General features: G+C 42.4%; 1 protein-coding gene across 3 annotated transcripts in view; it reads left to right on the top strand.

The window, feature by feature from the left end:
* The window catches only part of SCAPER (S-phase cyclin A associated protein in the ER), a 419,624-nt gene that overhangs the window by 371,075 nt on the left and 33,484 nt on the right, over positions 1 to 15,065 (top strand). For all 3 annotated transcript variants that reach the window (XM_070358560.1, XM_070358561.1, XM_070358559.1), the window contains one exon: positions 11,480 to 11,717. In XM_070358560.1, the coding sequence (XP_070214661.1) occupies positions 11,480 to 11,717 (238 nt within the window). The remainder of the gene's footprint in view (positions 1 to 11,479; positions 11,718 to 15,065) is intronic.

Below are 15,065 nucleotides of genomic sequence, written 5' to 3'. Positions count from 1 at the left end.
GTGCAATGAAAAGTACAAAACATTACCAAAAGAAATTAAAGAAGGCATAAATTGGAAACACATCCCATGTTCATGGATTACAAAACTTAATATTGTGAAGATGTCGTTACTACACAAAGCAGTCTCTAGATTACTTGCAGTTTCTATCAAAATCCCAAAGACTCTCTTTTGCAGAAGTAGAAAAGCCCATCCTTAAATTCACATGGAATCTCAAGGAACCTCATATGGAATCTCACAGAACCAAAACAGTTTTGAAAAAGAAGAACAAAGTGGGAGGACTCACACTTCCTGATTTCAAAATTTACTACAATGCTGCAGTAACAAAATGGTGCGGTAATGGCATGAATGCAGACATACGTAACAGTGGAATAGGACACAGAGCCCAAACTTAAACCCTTGCGCATACAGTCAAATGATTTTTGACAAAGGTTCCAAGACCATTGAATAGAAAAGCACAATCTTTTAACTGGATATCCATAAATGAAACAACGAAGCTGGGCACTTACCTAACACCTTAATTTAAGATAGATCAGAGACCTAAATGTAAGACATGGAATGATAAACACCTTGAAGAAAAGACAGGGCAAAAACTTCCTGACATTGGGTTTAGCAAGGATTTCTTTGGATATGACACCAGATGCACAGGCAATAAAAGAAAAAGTAGACAAATTGGATTATATGAAAATTTTTTCGATTTGTGCATCTAAAGAATATCAATAGAGTAAGGAAGCAACCCAGAGAATGGAAGGAAATACTTGCAAGTCATATATCAGTTATATGATATCTGATATCCAGGACCTATGGAAAACTAAAACTCAACAACAGCAAAATAACCACATTTTTAAAATGGGCAAAGAACTTGAATAGAGATTTCTCCAAAGAAGTAGTACAAATTGGTCAATAAACATGTGAAAAGATGCTCAACATCTGTATAGGGAAATGCATATCAAAACTGCAATTAGGTATCCCTTCACACCCATTGAAATGGCTACTATAAAAAAAGTACCAAGTTTTGGTGAGGATGTGGAGAAACTGAAACCCTTGTACATCATTGGTGGTAATGTAAAATGGTATATCTGCTGTAGAAGATATTGTGACAGTTCCTTAAAAATTAAAAATAAAATTACCATATGATTAAAGAATTCCATTTCTGTTTATATATCCAAAAGAATTGAAAACAGAGTTTTGAAGATATGTTTATACACCCAGGTTTATAGCAGCATTATTCACAATAGCTAAAATGGAAGTAACTCAGTGTCCATCAGTGCATGATTGATAAACAAAATATGATGTATACATATAATGGAATAATGCACAGCCTTAAAAAGAAGGAAATTCTACCATATACACAGTGTGGGTGAACCTTGAGGACACTATGCTAAGTAAAGTAAGCCAGTCACAAAAAGACAAATAGTATACAATGATTCCACTTACCTTACATACATAGAGATCAGAATTATGGACACAAACTAGAATGGTGGTTGCTAGGGGGAGAAGGAATGGAGAATTATTATTTAATGAGTCTAGAGTCTCAGTTTTACATAATGAATGAGTCATGGAGATGGTTGGTAGTGATGGTTGTATAACATGAATGTATGTAATACCATTAAATTGTACACTTAAAAACAGTTAAGATGGTAGACTTTATGTGTATTTTGCCACAATGGAAAAAAACTGGGGATGGGGGTAGATAATAGTTCGGCCAAAGGTATCTGTATCCTAATCTCAGAACCTATAAATGTGTTATCTCACATGGCAGAAAGAATTTTGCAAAAATGATTAAGTTAAATATTTTGAGATAGAGAGTATTGTCTTGATTACCCAGGTGAGCCCAGTGTAATCATCAGTTCAGTCAGTTCAGTTCAGTCACTCAGTCCTGTCCGGCTCTTTGCGACCCCATGAATCGCAGCATGCCACACCTCCCTGTCCATCACCAACTCCCGGAGTTCACCAAAACTCACGTCCATCGAATCAGTGATGCCATCCAGCCATCTCATCCTCTGTCGTCCCCTTCTCCTCTTGCCCCCAATCCCTCCCAGCATCAGAGTCTTTTCCAATGAGTCAACTCTTCGCATGAGGTGGCCAAAGTACTGGAGTTTCAGCTTTAGCATCATTCCTTCCAAAGAAATCCCAGGGCTGATCTCCTTCAGAATGGACTGGTTGGATCTCCTTGCAGTCCAAGGGACTCTCAAGAGTCTTCTCCAATGCCACAGTTCAAAAGCATCAGTTCTTGGGCGCTCAGCCTTCTTCACAGTCCAACTCTCACATCCATACATGACCACAGGAAAAACCATAGCCTTGACTAGACGAACCTTTGTTGGCAAAATAATGTCTCTGCTTTTGAATATGCTATCTAGGTTGGTCATAACTTTCCTTCCAAGGAGTAAGCGTCTTTTAATTTCATGGCTGCAGTCACCATCTGTAGTGATTTTGGAGCCCAGAAAAATAAAGACAGCCACTGTTTCCACTGTTTCCCCATCTATTTCCCGTGAAGTGATGGGACCAGATGCCATGATCTTTGTTTTCTGAATGTTGAGCTTTAAGCCAACTTTTTCACTCTCCACTTTAACTTTCATCAAGAGGCTTTTGAGTTCCTCTTCACTTTCTGCCATAAGGGTGGTGTCATCTGCATATCTGAGGTTATTGATATTTCTCCCGGCAATCTTGATTCCAGCTTGTGCTTCTTCTAGCCCAGCGTTTCTCATGATGTACTCTGCATATACGTTAAATAAGCAGGGTGATAATATACAGCCTTGTATATTATCCTTTTCCTATTTGGAACCAGTCTGTTGTTCCATGTCCAGTTCTAACTGTTGCTTCCTGACCTGCATACAGGTTTCTCAAAGAGCAGGTCAGGTGGTCTGGTATTCCCATCTCTTGAAGAATTTTCCACAGTTTATTGTGATCCACACAGTCAAAGGCTTTGGCATAGTCAACAAAGCAGAAATAGATGTTTTTCTGGAACTCTCTTGCTTTTTCCATGATCCAGTGGATGTTGGCAATTTGATCTCTGGTTCCTCTGCCTTTTCTAAAACCAGCTTGAACATCAGGAAGTTCACGGTTCACATATTGCTGAAGCCTGGCTTGGAGAATTTTGAGCATTACTTTACTAGCGTGTGAGATGAGTGCAATTGAGCAGTAGTTTGAGCATTCTTTGGCATTGCCTTTCTTTGGGATTGGAATGAAAACTGACCTTTTCCAGTCCTGTGGCCACTGCTGAGTTTTCCAAATTTGCTGGCATATTGAGTGCAGCACTTTCACGGCATCATCTTTCAGGATTTGAAATAGCTTAACTGGAATTCTATCATCTCCACTAGCTTTGTTCGTAGTGATGCTTTCTAAGGCCTACTTGACTTCACATTCCAGGATGTCTGGCTCTAGGTCAGTGATCACACCATCGTGATTATCTGGGTCGTGAAGATCTTTTTTGTACAGTTCTGTGTACTCTTGCCACCTCTTCTTAATATCCTCTGCTTCTGTTAGGTCCATACCATTTCTGTCCTTTATCGAGCCCATCTTTGCATGAAATGTTCCCTTAGTATCTCTAATTTTCTTGAAGAGATCTCTAGTCTTTCCCATTCCTCTAGTTCTTTGCATTGATCACTGAGGAAGGCTTTCTTATCTCTTCTTGCTATTCTTTGGAACTCTGCATTCAGATGCTTATATCTTTCCTTTTCTCCTTTGCTTTTCACTTCTCTTCTTTTCACAGCTATTTGTAAGGCCTCCCCAGACAGCCATTTTGCTTTTTTGCATTTGTTTTCCATGGGGATGGTCTTGATCCCTGTCTCCTGTACAATGTCACAAACCTCATTCCATAGTTCATTAGGCACTCTTATCTATCAGATCTAGGCCCTTAAATCTATTTCTCACTTCTACTGTATAATCATAAGGGATTTGATTTAGGTCATACCTGAATGGTGTAGTGGTTTTCCCTACTTTCTTCAATTTAAATCTGAATTTGGTAATAAGGAGTTCATGATCTGAGCCACAGTCAGCTCCCAGTCTTATTTTTGTTGACTGTATAGAGCTTCTCCATCTTTGGCTGCAAAGAATATAATTAATCTGGTTTCAGTGTTGACTATCTGGTGATGTCCATGTGTAGAGTCTTCTCTTGTGTTGTTGGAAGAGGGTGTTGCTATGACCAGTGCATTTTATTGGCAAAACTCTATTAGCCTTTGCCCTGCTTCATTCCGTATTCCAAAGCCAAATTTTCCTGTTACTCCAGGTGTTTCTTGACTTCCTACTTTTGCATTCCAGTCCCCTATAATGAAAAGGACATCTTTTTTGGGTGTTAGTTCTAAAAGGTCTTGTAGGTCTTCATAGAACCGTTCAACTTCAGCTTCTTCAGCGTTACTGGTTGGGGCATAGGCTTGGATTACTGTGATATTGAATGGTTTGCCTTGGAAACGAACTGAGATCATTCTGTCATTTTTGAGATTGCATCCAAGTACTGCATTTCGGACTCTTTTGTTGACCATGATGGCTACTCCATTTCTTCTGAGGGATTCCTGCCCACAGTAGTAGATATAATGGTCATCTGAGTTAAATTTACCCATTCCAGTCCATTTCAGTTCGCTGCTACATTCACTCTTGCCATCTCTTATTTGACCACTTCCAATTTGCCTTGATTCATGGACCTGACATTCCAGGTTCCTATGCAATATTGCTCTTTACAGCATTGGACCTTGCTTCTATCACCAGTCACTTCTACAACTGGGTATTGTTTTTGCTTTGGCTCCATCCCTTCATTCTTTCTGGAGTTATTTCTCCACTGATCTCCAGTAGCATATTGGGCCCCTACTGACCTGGGGAGTTCCTCTTTCAGTATCCTATCATTTTGCCTTTTCATACTGTTCATGGGGTTCTCAAGGCAAGAATACTGAAGTGGTTTGCCATTCCCTTCTCCAGTGGACCACGTTCTGTCAGACCTCTCCACCATGACCCACCCGTCTTGGGTGGCTCCATGGGCATGGCTTAGTTTCACTGAATTAGACAAGGCTGTGGTCCTAGTGTGATCAGATTGACTAGTTTTCTGTGAGTATGGTTTCACTGTGTCTGCCCTGATGCCCTCTTGCAACACCTTCCGTCTTACTTGGGTTTCTCTTACCTTGGACGTGGGGTATCTCTTCACACCTGCTCCAGCAAAGCGCAGCCGCTGCTCCTTACCTTGGATGAGGGGTATCTCCTCACCGCCGCCCTTTCTGACCTTCAACGTGGGATAGCTCCTCTAGGCCCTCGTGCGCCTGCGCAGCCACTGCTCGTTGGACGTGGGGTAGGTCCTCCCGGCCGCCGCCCCTGACCTCAGACTTGGGTAGCTCTTCTCGGCCGTTCCTGTGCTGTCGCAGCCTGGCACTCTCGGCCGCCGCCCCAGGTCTCGGACATGGGGTAACTCCTCTTGGCCGCTGCCCTTCGGTCATGGGGTCCTCCGGGCTTCTGCCCCTGACCTTGGACATGGGGTAGCTCCTCTCGGCCCCGCTTAGTGCACTGGTCGCAGCCGCCGCCGTGCTTAGTGCACCAGTCCTTGTAAGTGAGAAGGGAGCAGGAAAGTCAGTGTTAAGAGAGGGATTTGAAGATGCTGTGCTGCTAACTTTGAAAATGGAAGAAAGGGCCAGGAACCAAGAAATGCACTGTACTATAGAAGTTGTAAAAGCCAAGGAAAAACATTCTTTCCTACAGCCTCCAAAAGGAACAAAGCTCTGGTAACACCTTGATTTTAGCCTAGTGAGGCTTTTTTTGGATTTTTGATTCCCAGAATTTTAAGAGAATAAATTTAAGTTGTTTTTCAACAACTGCTTGCATGTGTACCTGCTCAGTCGCTCAGTCTTGTCCAGCTGGACTCCATGGATTGTAGCCCATCAGGCTCCTCTGTCCACAGACTATTCCAGGCGAAAATGCTGGAGTGGGTGGCCATTTCCTACTCCATGGGATCTTCCCTAACCAAGAATCAAACTCACATCTCCTGTATTGCCAGGTGGATTCTTTACTACTGTGCCACCTGGGAAACCCTTTGAACAGCTAGTTTGTGATGATTTATTCCAGCAGCAATAGGAAACTGATGCATATACCTGCCTACTTGTTCTTCAGTCACTAAGTTGTGTCCGACTCTTTGTGACCCCATGGACTGCTGCATCCCAGGCTTCCTTGTCCTCTACTCTTTCCCAGAGTTTGCTTAAATTCATGTCCGTTGAGTTGGTGATGCTATCTTAGCATCTTATCCTCTGTCACCCTCTTCCCCTTTTGCTTTCAATCTTTCCCAGCATCAGGGTCTCTTCCAGTGAGTTGGCTTGTCGCATCAGGTGGCCAAAGTATTGGAGCTTCAGCTTCAGCATTAGGAAATCAACAGGGTTGATTTCCTTTAGGATTGACTGCTTTGATCTCCATGCTGTCCAAGGGACTCTCAAGAGTCTTCTTAAGCACCATCATTTGAAAGCATCACTTCTTAGGTGCTAGGCCTTCTCTATGGTCCAACTCTCACGTCTGTACATGACCACTGGAAAAACCATAGCTTTGACTATTTGGACCTTTGTCAGCAAAGTGGTGTCTTGCTTTTTAATATGCTGTCTAGGTTTGTCATAGCTTTCCTTCCAAGGAGCAAGCATCTTTTAATTTCATGGTTTCAGTCACCATCCACAGTGATTTTGGAGTTCAAGCAAATAAAATCTGTCACTGTTTCCACTGTTTCCCCTTCTATTTTCTATGAAGTGATGGGACTGAGTGCTATGATCTTATTTTTCTGAATGTTGTGTTTTAAGCCAGCTTTTTCCATCTTCTCTTTCCCCTTCATCAAGGGGCTTTTTCATTCCTCTTCACTTTCTGCCATTTGAGTGGTATCATCTGTATATTTGAGTTTGTTGATATTTCTCCCAGCAATCTTGATTCCAGCTTGTGAGTCATCCAGCCTGGCGTTTCACATGATGTACTCTCCATATAAGCTAAAAATAAGCAGAGTGACAATATACAGCCTTGACGTACTCCTTTCCCAATTTTGAACCAGTCATTTCTTCCATATAAGGTTCTAACTGTTGCTTCTTGACCTGCATACATGTTTCACAGGAGACAGGTAAGATGATCTTGTATTCCCATCTCTTTAAGAATTTTCCACAGTTTGTTGTGATCTATACAAAGGCTTTTGTGTAGTCAGTGAAGTGGAAGTAGATGTTTTTCTGGAATTCTCTTGCTTTCTCTATGATCCAAAGGATGTTAGCAATTTGCTCTCTTTCTTCTGCCTTTCCTAAACCCAGCTTGTACATCTAGAAGTTCTTAGTTCACATACTGCTTAAGCCTAGCTTGAAGTATTTTGAACATAACCTTGTTAGCATATGGAATGAGCACAGTTGTATGGTAGTTTGTGCATTCTTTGGCATTGCCCTTCTTTGGGATTGAAATGAAAACTGACCTTTCCCAGTTCTGTGGCCACTGCTGAGTTTTCCAAATTTGCTGACATATTGAGTGGCATAGGGGATAGTACGAAAAGGCCCCTATTAGACTATAACCTTCTATAAGGCAAGGGCCTGGTCTTCCTTGACTTTGCATCACAGGTGGTTATTGTTCCTGGAGCACAGGTACTTTGGCTTTTTAAGCAAAGAGTATATGACAGATAGTCATGTCCTTTTTGCTCACCACAGAGTCTGATTCTCAGACTATCCCAGTACATAAGAGCCCACAGCTGGAATAACTCTCTAAGTAATAATTCACTTCTCTTTGAACAGTGAAGTTCACATTCATCATTGGGCAGAACAGTGACTTAACTCCGTCCACCCCAAGCCCTATGCAAACATTTGGGCAGAGTGTTCTGGGTTCAGAGACTAAAATGGAAGGTTCTAACAAGATACCTCAAGGATTCTAGATCTAAAGAAGGGAGAAAAGGCCAAATCTCAGAAGCTCAAAGAGCTGTCTAGAAGGTCACCAACACTGAAGGGCGTCAAAGTGGTTGTTACCAAACCAGAAATCTGGGACCAGGGATACAAGAACCAAGATACCAGCAAGCCAAGAACAAGTGGGGAAGAGGGGGCTATAGTGTCTGCAACTCTCACAGCTGCCTTTTTGGACCAAATAGGACCTAATACATAATGGTTTAAAATCTCAGAGATGGAATGGATGGCACTTGATTCATACCCACACAAATTACTGCTTTCTTTGCCTAGCTATACTCTCCTTTAAGGCAAAGTAAGGTTTTCAAGAACTGTGCAGGAGTACTGGTTGTATGTAACTTTTAATGAACAGAAATGAATATACCTAATTTTAGAGACCAAAAACACTTTAAAATCCAGTAAAATTGAGAATATCTTAGGGTATAACGTATAAAATTTCAGATCTGATTTTTCATATCTTCCATGTATTTTGAAAAGAAAACTTTATAACCTGTGCCTGATATGAATAAGGCCTTTTACTTTTTTATTATAAACATTTAGGCTTAAAGTGATTATAGCTGACATTTAAGACCAACAGGAGCCAGTGGCCTGTTCATGGACAAATTATCTGTATTTCAGACTAAATCAAAAGTAAACATTCTCTAAAGTCCTTTCAGGTCTACATTTGTCCTGTGGAAGTCAAATGAAGTCAACAAGCCCTCTCTCTCCCCTCCACTCTGTATATTCTATAGTCTCACTTTGAAATGAATCATCCTTTCCACAAAGCAATATTATATACATTTTGAACCATTTCCACATCTGAGTTCTTGAATGCTATTTTAATTGATTTTTCTGAATCAGCATTTTTATTTCATCAGAAGAATATTGCAAAAGATCCTGAGTTATGTTGTTTTATAGTTTTGTGTTTTCCTAATGGGGTGGGGGAGTGGGGTGGGGAAGGGGTGGAGAGAAGAGAAACCACTATGATCTTCACTTGCTGCCTTTTTAAAAAATGTATTCTTTTGAAGAAATAGTAGCAGTGAAGTCATGTCATTTCAAAAATGCTTGCAAAGATTAACTGTTACAAAGTGTTCTAAATGATAATGCTGTATCCCTGAATATCTGCATTTGAATATGATGATAATCAGGTTAAAAACAGCACAGGCAGTAAGAGGGAGGTTACCATGCTGAATCACAGAGCAAATCGCAGAAAAACTCTTGTCACCAGCCATGATGTCACTCAGCTCCAAGCTTCTGAAAGCCTATTAGAAATTAACTTTAGGGAGAAGTCTTCTGATTGTCATTGGTTCTAAAAGGCATTGGTTAAACAAACACAGACCCCTTTTTGGAATCTATATAATAAACTCAGGCACATTAATCTCCACTTGGAGAGATTAATCTCTACTCAGTCTTTAGTCATGGTCTGACCCCTAACTCTTAGGGCTATAATGGAAGGAAGGGCAAACTAAACTGACATTAGCTAACAGTTTGTGTAAAGGTTCAATATATCTCTAAGCAAATAAATAACATTTCTTAACTTTCTGTTTTTATTGAATCCCATAAGACAGAAAGTGTCTCTCTATGATGATACAGAATTACATTACAATCTGTGTAATTTGTTTAACAGTTTATCCCAAGATTTTACTTAAGACATGGAGATAAAAGAAGAAGTCACCTATTTGGCCTAATGTTTTGGTGTTTGGACAAAGCACCGCCTTTAAAGGGTCAGAATTTTGGGTGGTACCCCTGCCTTTGCCACTGACAAATATTTATGACCTCAAACATCTCCCTGAATCTCTGAGGGTCTCAGTTGTGTCGTGCGTGCAATCAGGAGAACCATACGTTCTCCACCAACTGTGAAGAACTAGGAATGAGGCGAGGTGGAAGGCGTGAGTGTAGTTAGCAGGTCCTGCCATGCAGATGAGATGATAGTATTTCATAAGAGCCGCTTTCTTGAGAAGAGAACAAGTGTCAGTGTCATGCCACGTTCTTAGCAATACCAGAAATAGTGCACATTCAGAAAGTGCTTACTGTGGTTATGAATAAAACTCTGATGAAACTAGCAAATCAGAATGAATACAATAATCCCTTTAGGGATAAGTTATGGATTAGAAAACCAGACAAGATACTAGAAACTTGCCAGCCAACACTTTCAAATTTGTAGTTACTTAGTGGCATCTCTTCTGTGCTTCTGGGCAAGTGTACAAGATAAGCGTAGATCTTCAGTGCCTCTCTCTTCTTCTAGATTCCTGTTGAAAGGAACAATAACAGTAGAAAAGGGAAGGTCAGGAGGAACCTGAGTTAGTGCTGAAAGTAGGGAAGGGCATCAACCTGTGACAGAAACGTAAAGACATGTTGTCCCATGAAGGAAGGTGGCTGACCCCCTTGGAACAACACTGAGACCTGAGCACTTGTACAGTGGGTAGAGCACATGGCCGCCGCGGCTGCCGACCTTCCGTCTCCGATTCAGACCCTGGGGGAAAAAGTGAGGCCTTCTCTCCAGGCATTTCAGCACAAAAATCTCCCTCCATTCCATCAGCTCTGACAGTGACACGTGCCATCCCCAAACCTTGCTGAACCATCAGAGAAATAGAATGTACCCCTTACCTTAGACCTATTCACCCTTGAGCCAGAGTGAATAGGAAGGGGGCCCCACCTGAAGCATGTTGGCTGGGAGAAGGGGAGAGAAACCTGGATGTAGGGGGGGAAAGGGGGTGAATGAATGCTTGCCAGATGCACTTACTTATTAAACTGTAGGCTCGTGGTCACTAGATACTTCATGTATACCTGAGTTCAAGAGTGAGACAAATATAACAAACCCTCACCGATGAAATGGACATGAACTTGGGCAAACTCCAGGAGATAGTGAGGGACAGGGAGGCCTGGCGTGCTGCAGTCCGTGGGATCACAAAGAGTCAGGCACGACTTGGCGACTGAACAACAACACTTCCCATTGACTTTAGGAATCATTTCCACTACCACTGCTTCTTGCTTATCCAGAGCATTGCCTGCCATTGTTGCTAAGCTGACTCCAAGGTGGTTTGTATAAAGCTAATCCAGCACCAGCTTGTTCTTGGGAATCTGGCCCCTGCAACCTGTCCTTCCAGTGCTCCTTGATGACAGAACTGTGCCTTCAAAAGCAGCTGAAGTGTCTCCCTGTCACAGTATACCAGCACACTGCTGGGTTTTTGAGGCCTCATGCTTTCCTGATAACTGCTTCCCCTGAGAAGACCCCCAAGTGTATCCAGAAAGCAAGCCATGGTGTTCTGACTTCCGAGTCTCAGCAGCTCTCATGGACTCTGTCCAGTTCCTGCAGACCTGGAGTCTAAACACAGCGGGGCTGCCCAGACTGCAGAGGGCCCGGGGGCAATAGCAGCCTCAGCACTGGCCGCAGCATGCTCCCTTGCCACTGGCGCAGCAGCCTGGCCTCCCAGCTGGAGAAAAGGGCAGGCCACAGTGCACCGGGGCGGGGGAGGGCTGCCTTTATTTCTTGAGGTTTCTTGTTACCTCCCTGCACAACTCACATGGTTTGCTTTTAACGGTCTGCTTGTCTTGTTCCATTTGACCTGTAAAAATGCTAACATCCTTTAAGTAGATTTCTCTTAAAGAGTTGAATGTTTCTTTGTCAGGTCGTACAGCATATTTGACGATAATCGCCAGGATCCCACAGGGCTGGCAGCTGCTCTTCAGGCCACAGACCTGGCTGGAGTTCTGCACATGCTCTACTGCGTCCTCTTCCACGGCACGATCTCGGACCCCAGCACTGCGAGTCCCAAGGAGAGCTATGCTCAGAGCACAGTCCAAGTGGCCATCCAGAGTTTGCGTTTCTTCAACAGCTTCGCAGTTCTTGATCTGCCTGCTTTCCAGGTACCAGGAGTTGGTTAACCAACCGAGAGTTAATAATTTCATATAGATATGATGAGAGGTTCTTCTCCTGGAGTGGAGTATCAGGAATAAGCTACAATAATAGGAATTACAGTACATGCTATTTATTAAGCTACTATATTCTGGGAACTGTATTAAGTGCTCTGCATATGCTTTCTTATTTATTGTCATGACTGCCCTCCAAAATATTATTATACCCATTTTACAGATGGGAATGCTGGCAGCTAAGTAATTTCCCAGGGCTACACATAGCTGAGCCAGGACTGGTACCCATGGTTATATGAACCCCAGCCTATGCCACTCTGCTACTTAGAAATCTTCTGTCTTGATTTCTTTAGAAAAACCATTATCATCCTATAAACATTTAAATATTAAGGAAAGTAATGGTTTCTTATATAAGCAGAACCAAAATTAGATAAATTGTTCTGATTGATGACTTTCTATGGGTGATTTAACTGACTGGTGTCCAATGTAAAGTGCATGTGTAGTTAAATGTGCAAACCCCTATAAATTAAGTTTTTATAGCTAAAGAAAGAAAAATTGCTTTGTGCTGCAACACCAGACTGTCAGCTTAGAAACAGATTTTTTTTCATGTAGGAAATTTAATTTTCAAAAACACTGAACCTTTGGAACAGAGCAAGCCCCAAGGAGTAGACTTTCTCTTTCAGTTTATTAACTGTCAAGTGATTTCATTAAAAAAGGAACAAACTTGGCAGATGATGAACCCATAATTTAGATGAATTGCTTTGCTTAAAGGGAAAAAGGTTACAGAGATACAGACGTATGAAAAGTGTGGTCTTTGGCCATGGCAAAATGGAAGAAACACTTCTATTTTGTAGCTAGTGACAAATGTGTAATTCTTGTTCTCTTGACAGCTGGAAATTATGAGTCAATTGTACCACTGGATTCAGTATCTTTCAACTTTGTAGAGTTAGTTTACCCCTCCCAAGGAAGAGAACAGAAGTCTCTTCCTTGGGGTTAATGCTTTTCAGTTTTCAAAGCACTTAAACTAGCCTGAGGTGGTAACTACACAATATGTAAAGTTCCGAGCGGTTACAGCTGCACCTTTAACAAGAGCAAATGCCAGTCAGTGGCTCTGGCCTCTGGTATAAAACATAACATTTGTGTTTTATGAAGACTCAACCCCACTATGTTGTATCTGGAAACAGCTTGGAAATCAAGATATGCTCATTTTATGTCCTCAGAATATGGGGACCAACAGGCTACCCATGGGCTAGATCCAACTAGAGTGATTTCTTTTGTTACCAGGGATTGTGAAAAGCAAACAACAAATAAAAAGTATTCCTCAGTTTCTGGTTTTATGGGTCTTCTGACCAGGATTTATTTTGCTGCAGGGGGCTCCACTTCATACATGAGCATTTCCATTAAGTGGGCCATTCCATCAGTCACTCTGCATGTCAGGGAGCTCCAGGTCCCTGCCCCACCCTCACACCTCCATGAGCTCACAGCCTGTCCAGCCTCACTCAAAAGGAGAACCACCCAACTCCTTCCAGCTCTGCTCCCTCGGGGCCTTTAGGCACAATGGCCAATAATGTGAGAAAAATGTAAAATCTATTTCTGGAACTCTTCATGCCAAACTAAGATAAAAACCAAGATTTCTCCTCTCCAGCTCCTTGCCTCATCAAGCCCAAAATATACCCCCTTCTTGAACCACGTTTGCTTCAACCTCAGGAAAGATACCAAAGTGACTCAGGAGTGTTCCAGCCATTCTTAGAGTGAAATGCCCACCTCCTGAGTGGAATGTCTTTTCTTGACTGGTACCCAACAGTTCTTTTGCTTCTTTCTCCTCTGTCCTTCCTGTTACTCTGTATTTCTCTTAATTCTTCCCTGCTGTATCTTCTTTTCTTGATCTCTTCCCTGACTCCCCTGTCTTCTTTTATTTTAGTCAATTTTGCCATCACAATTTCTCATTCTCTCCCCAGACACTGTTTCCAGGTTCCCTTTTCCCCTTAACCATGGGCCAGGAAAGCCTACAGGGGCCTTTCCTCTTGGCTGCCATCCTTTTGGTGCTCAGAGTCCAGCACGTGTTTTTCTCTTACTCTCATATGTCAGGATGTGCAGGGACCCAGATGCCTGGAATTGCTAGCCTCAGGGCCTTTAATACATCTACCAGTGATTACCTTATTGCACCAGTTACTTTTATCCATTTAAAAACAAACTTAGTGGGGTAAACAGCAACCATTTTATCATGATCATAGATTCTGTGGGTCTGCAGTTCCAGCAGGGCTTTTAACAGTGGGGGTGGCTCGTCACTACTCCACGATGTAGGGCTTCCGCTGAGGGGCTCGAATGCTGGGGTGGAGAGTGTGGAGAGAAGGAGCAGGTTGACTCAGATAGCTGGGAACTGAAATCAGCTGGAGGCTCCTTCACGCTCATATTTTATGCCCAGGAATCCTCAAAGACCGGGTTCACCAGGACTACTGGCCATAGACTCTACATATGGCTTCGCTACGTGACTTGGGCTTCTCAGAGCATCGTTGTATCTGTGTTCTCAGTAGGAGTATCCTGAGAGGAAACTTCTGGAAAACATGTGCTCCCCAAGGACCAGACAGAAGCTGTATGGCTTTTTATGACCTGGCCTCTGAAGTGCTATAGTTATATATCAGCCATACTCTATTGGTTACAGCTTTCCAGATTCAAGAGAAGACATAGGTCCCTTCTCTCAAAGGGAGGACTGGCAAAGATTTATAGTTGTTTTCTTAACCAACCACTGTAGTCTGTTTAGCATGCTAAAGCAAAAACATCTTTCCACACAGACATTATTGATGTAGATAGACATCTGATCAAGTGTGCAGTGCTCAAGTAAATGTGGTACAAATATACAATATTTGCATTGTATGACCTTAGACAAGTCATGCTGCTAAGTCACTTCAGTCGTGTCCGACTCTGTGTGACCCCACAGACGGCAGCCCACCAGGCTTCCCCGTCCCTGGGATTCTCCAGGCAAGAACACTGGAGTGGATTGCCATTTCCTTCTCCAATGCATGAAAGTGAAAAGTGAAAGTGAAGTCGGGTGTGACTCTTCGCGACCCCATGGACTGCAGCCCACCAGGCTCCTCCGTCCATGGGATTTTCCAGGCAAAAGTACTGGAGTGGGGTGCCATTGCCTTCTCCGAGACAAGTCATATGAGTCCTTAAACTTCAGTTTCTTATTTTTAAAATAGAGATTAAAAACACTTACCTCACAAGCCTAAGGATTAAATGAGACTACATAAAAGCACTGTGCTAGCTAGCTTGCTCCTTGGAAGGAAAGCTGTGACAAACCTAGACAGCATATTAATAAGCAGAGACGTCACTTTGCTGACAAAG

Source organism: Bos mutus, chromosome 21 (genome assembly GCF_027580195.1).
Source record: "Bos mutus isolate GX-2022 chromosome 21, NWIPB_WYAK_1.1, whole genome shotgun sequence".
Classification (NCBI taxonomy): domain Eukaryota; kingdom Metazoa; phylum Chordata; class Mammalia; order Artiodactyla; family Bovidae; genus Bos; species Bos mutus.
This window is presented reverse-complemented; position numbering and strand designations above follow the sequence as displayed.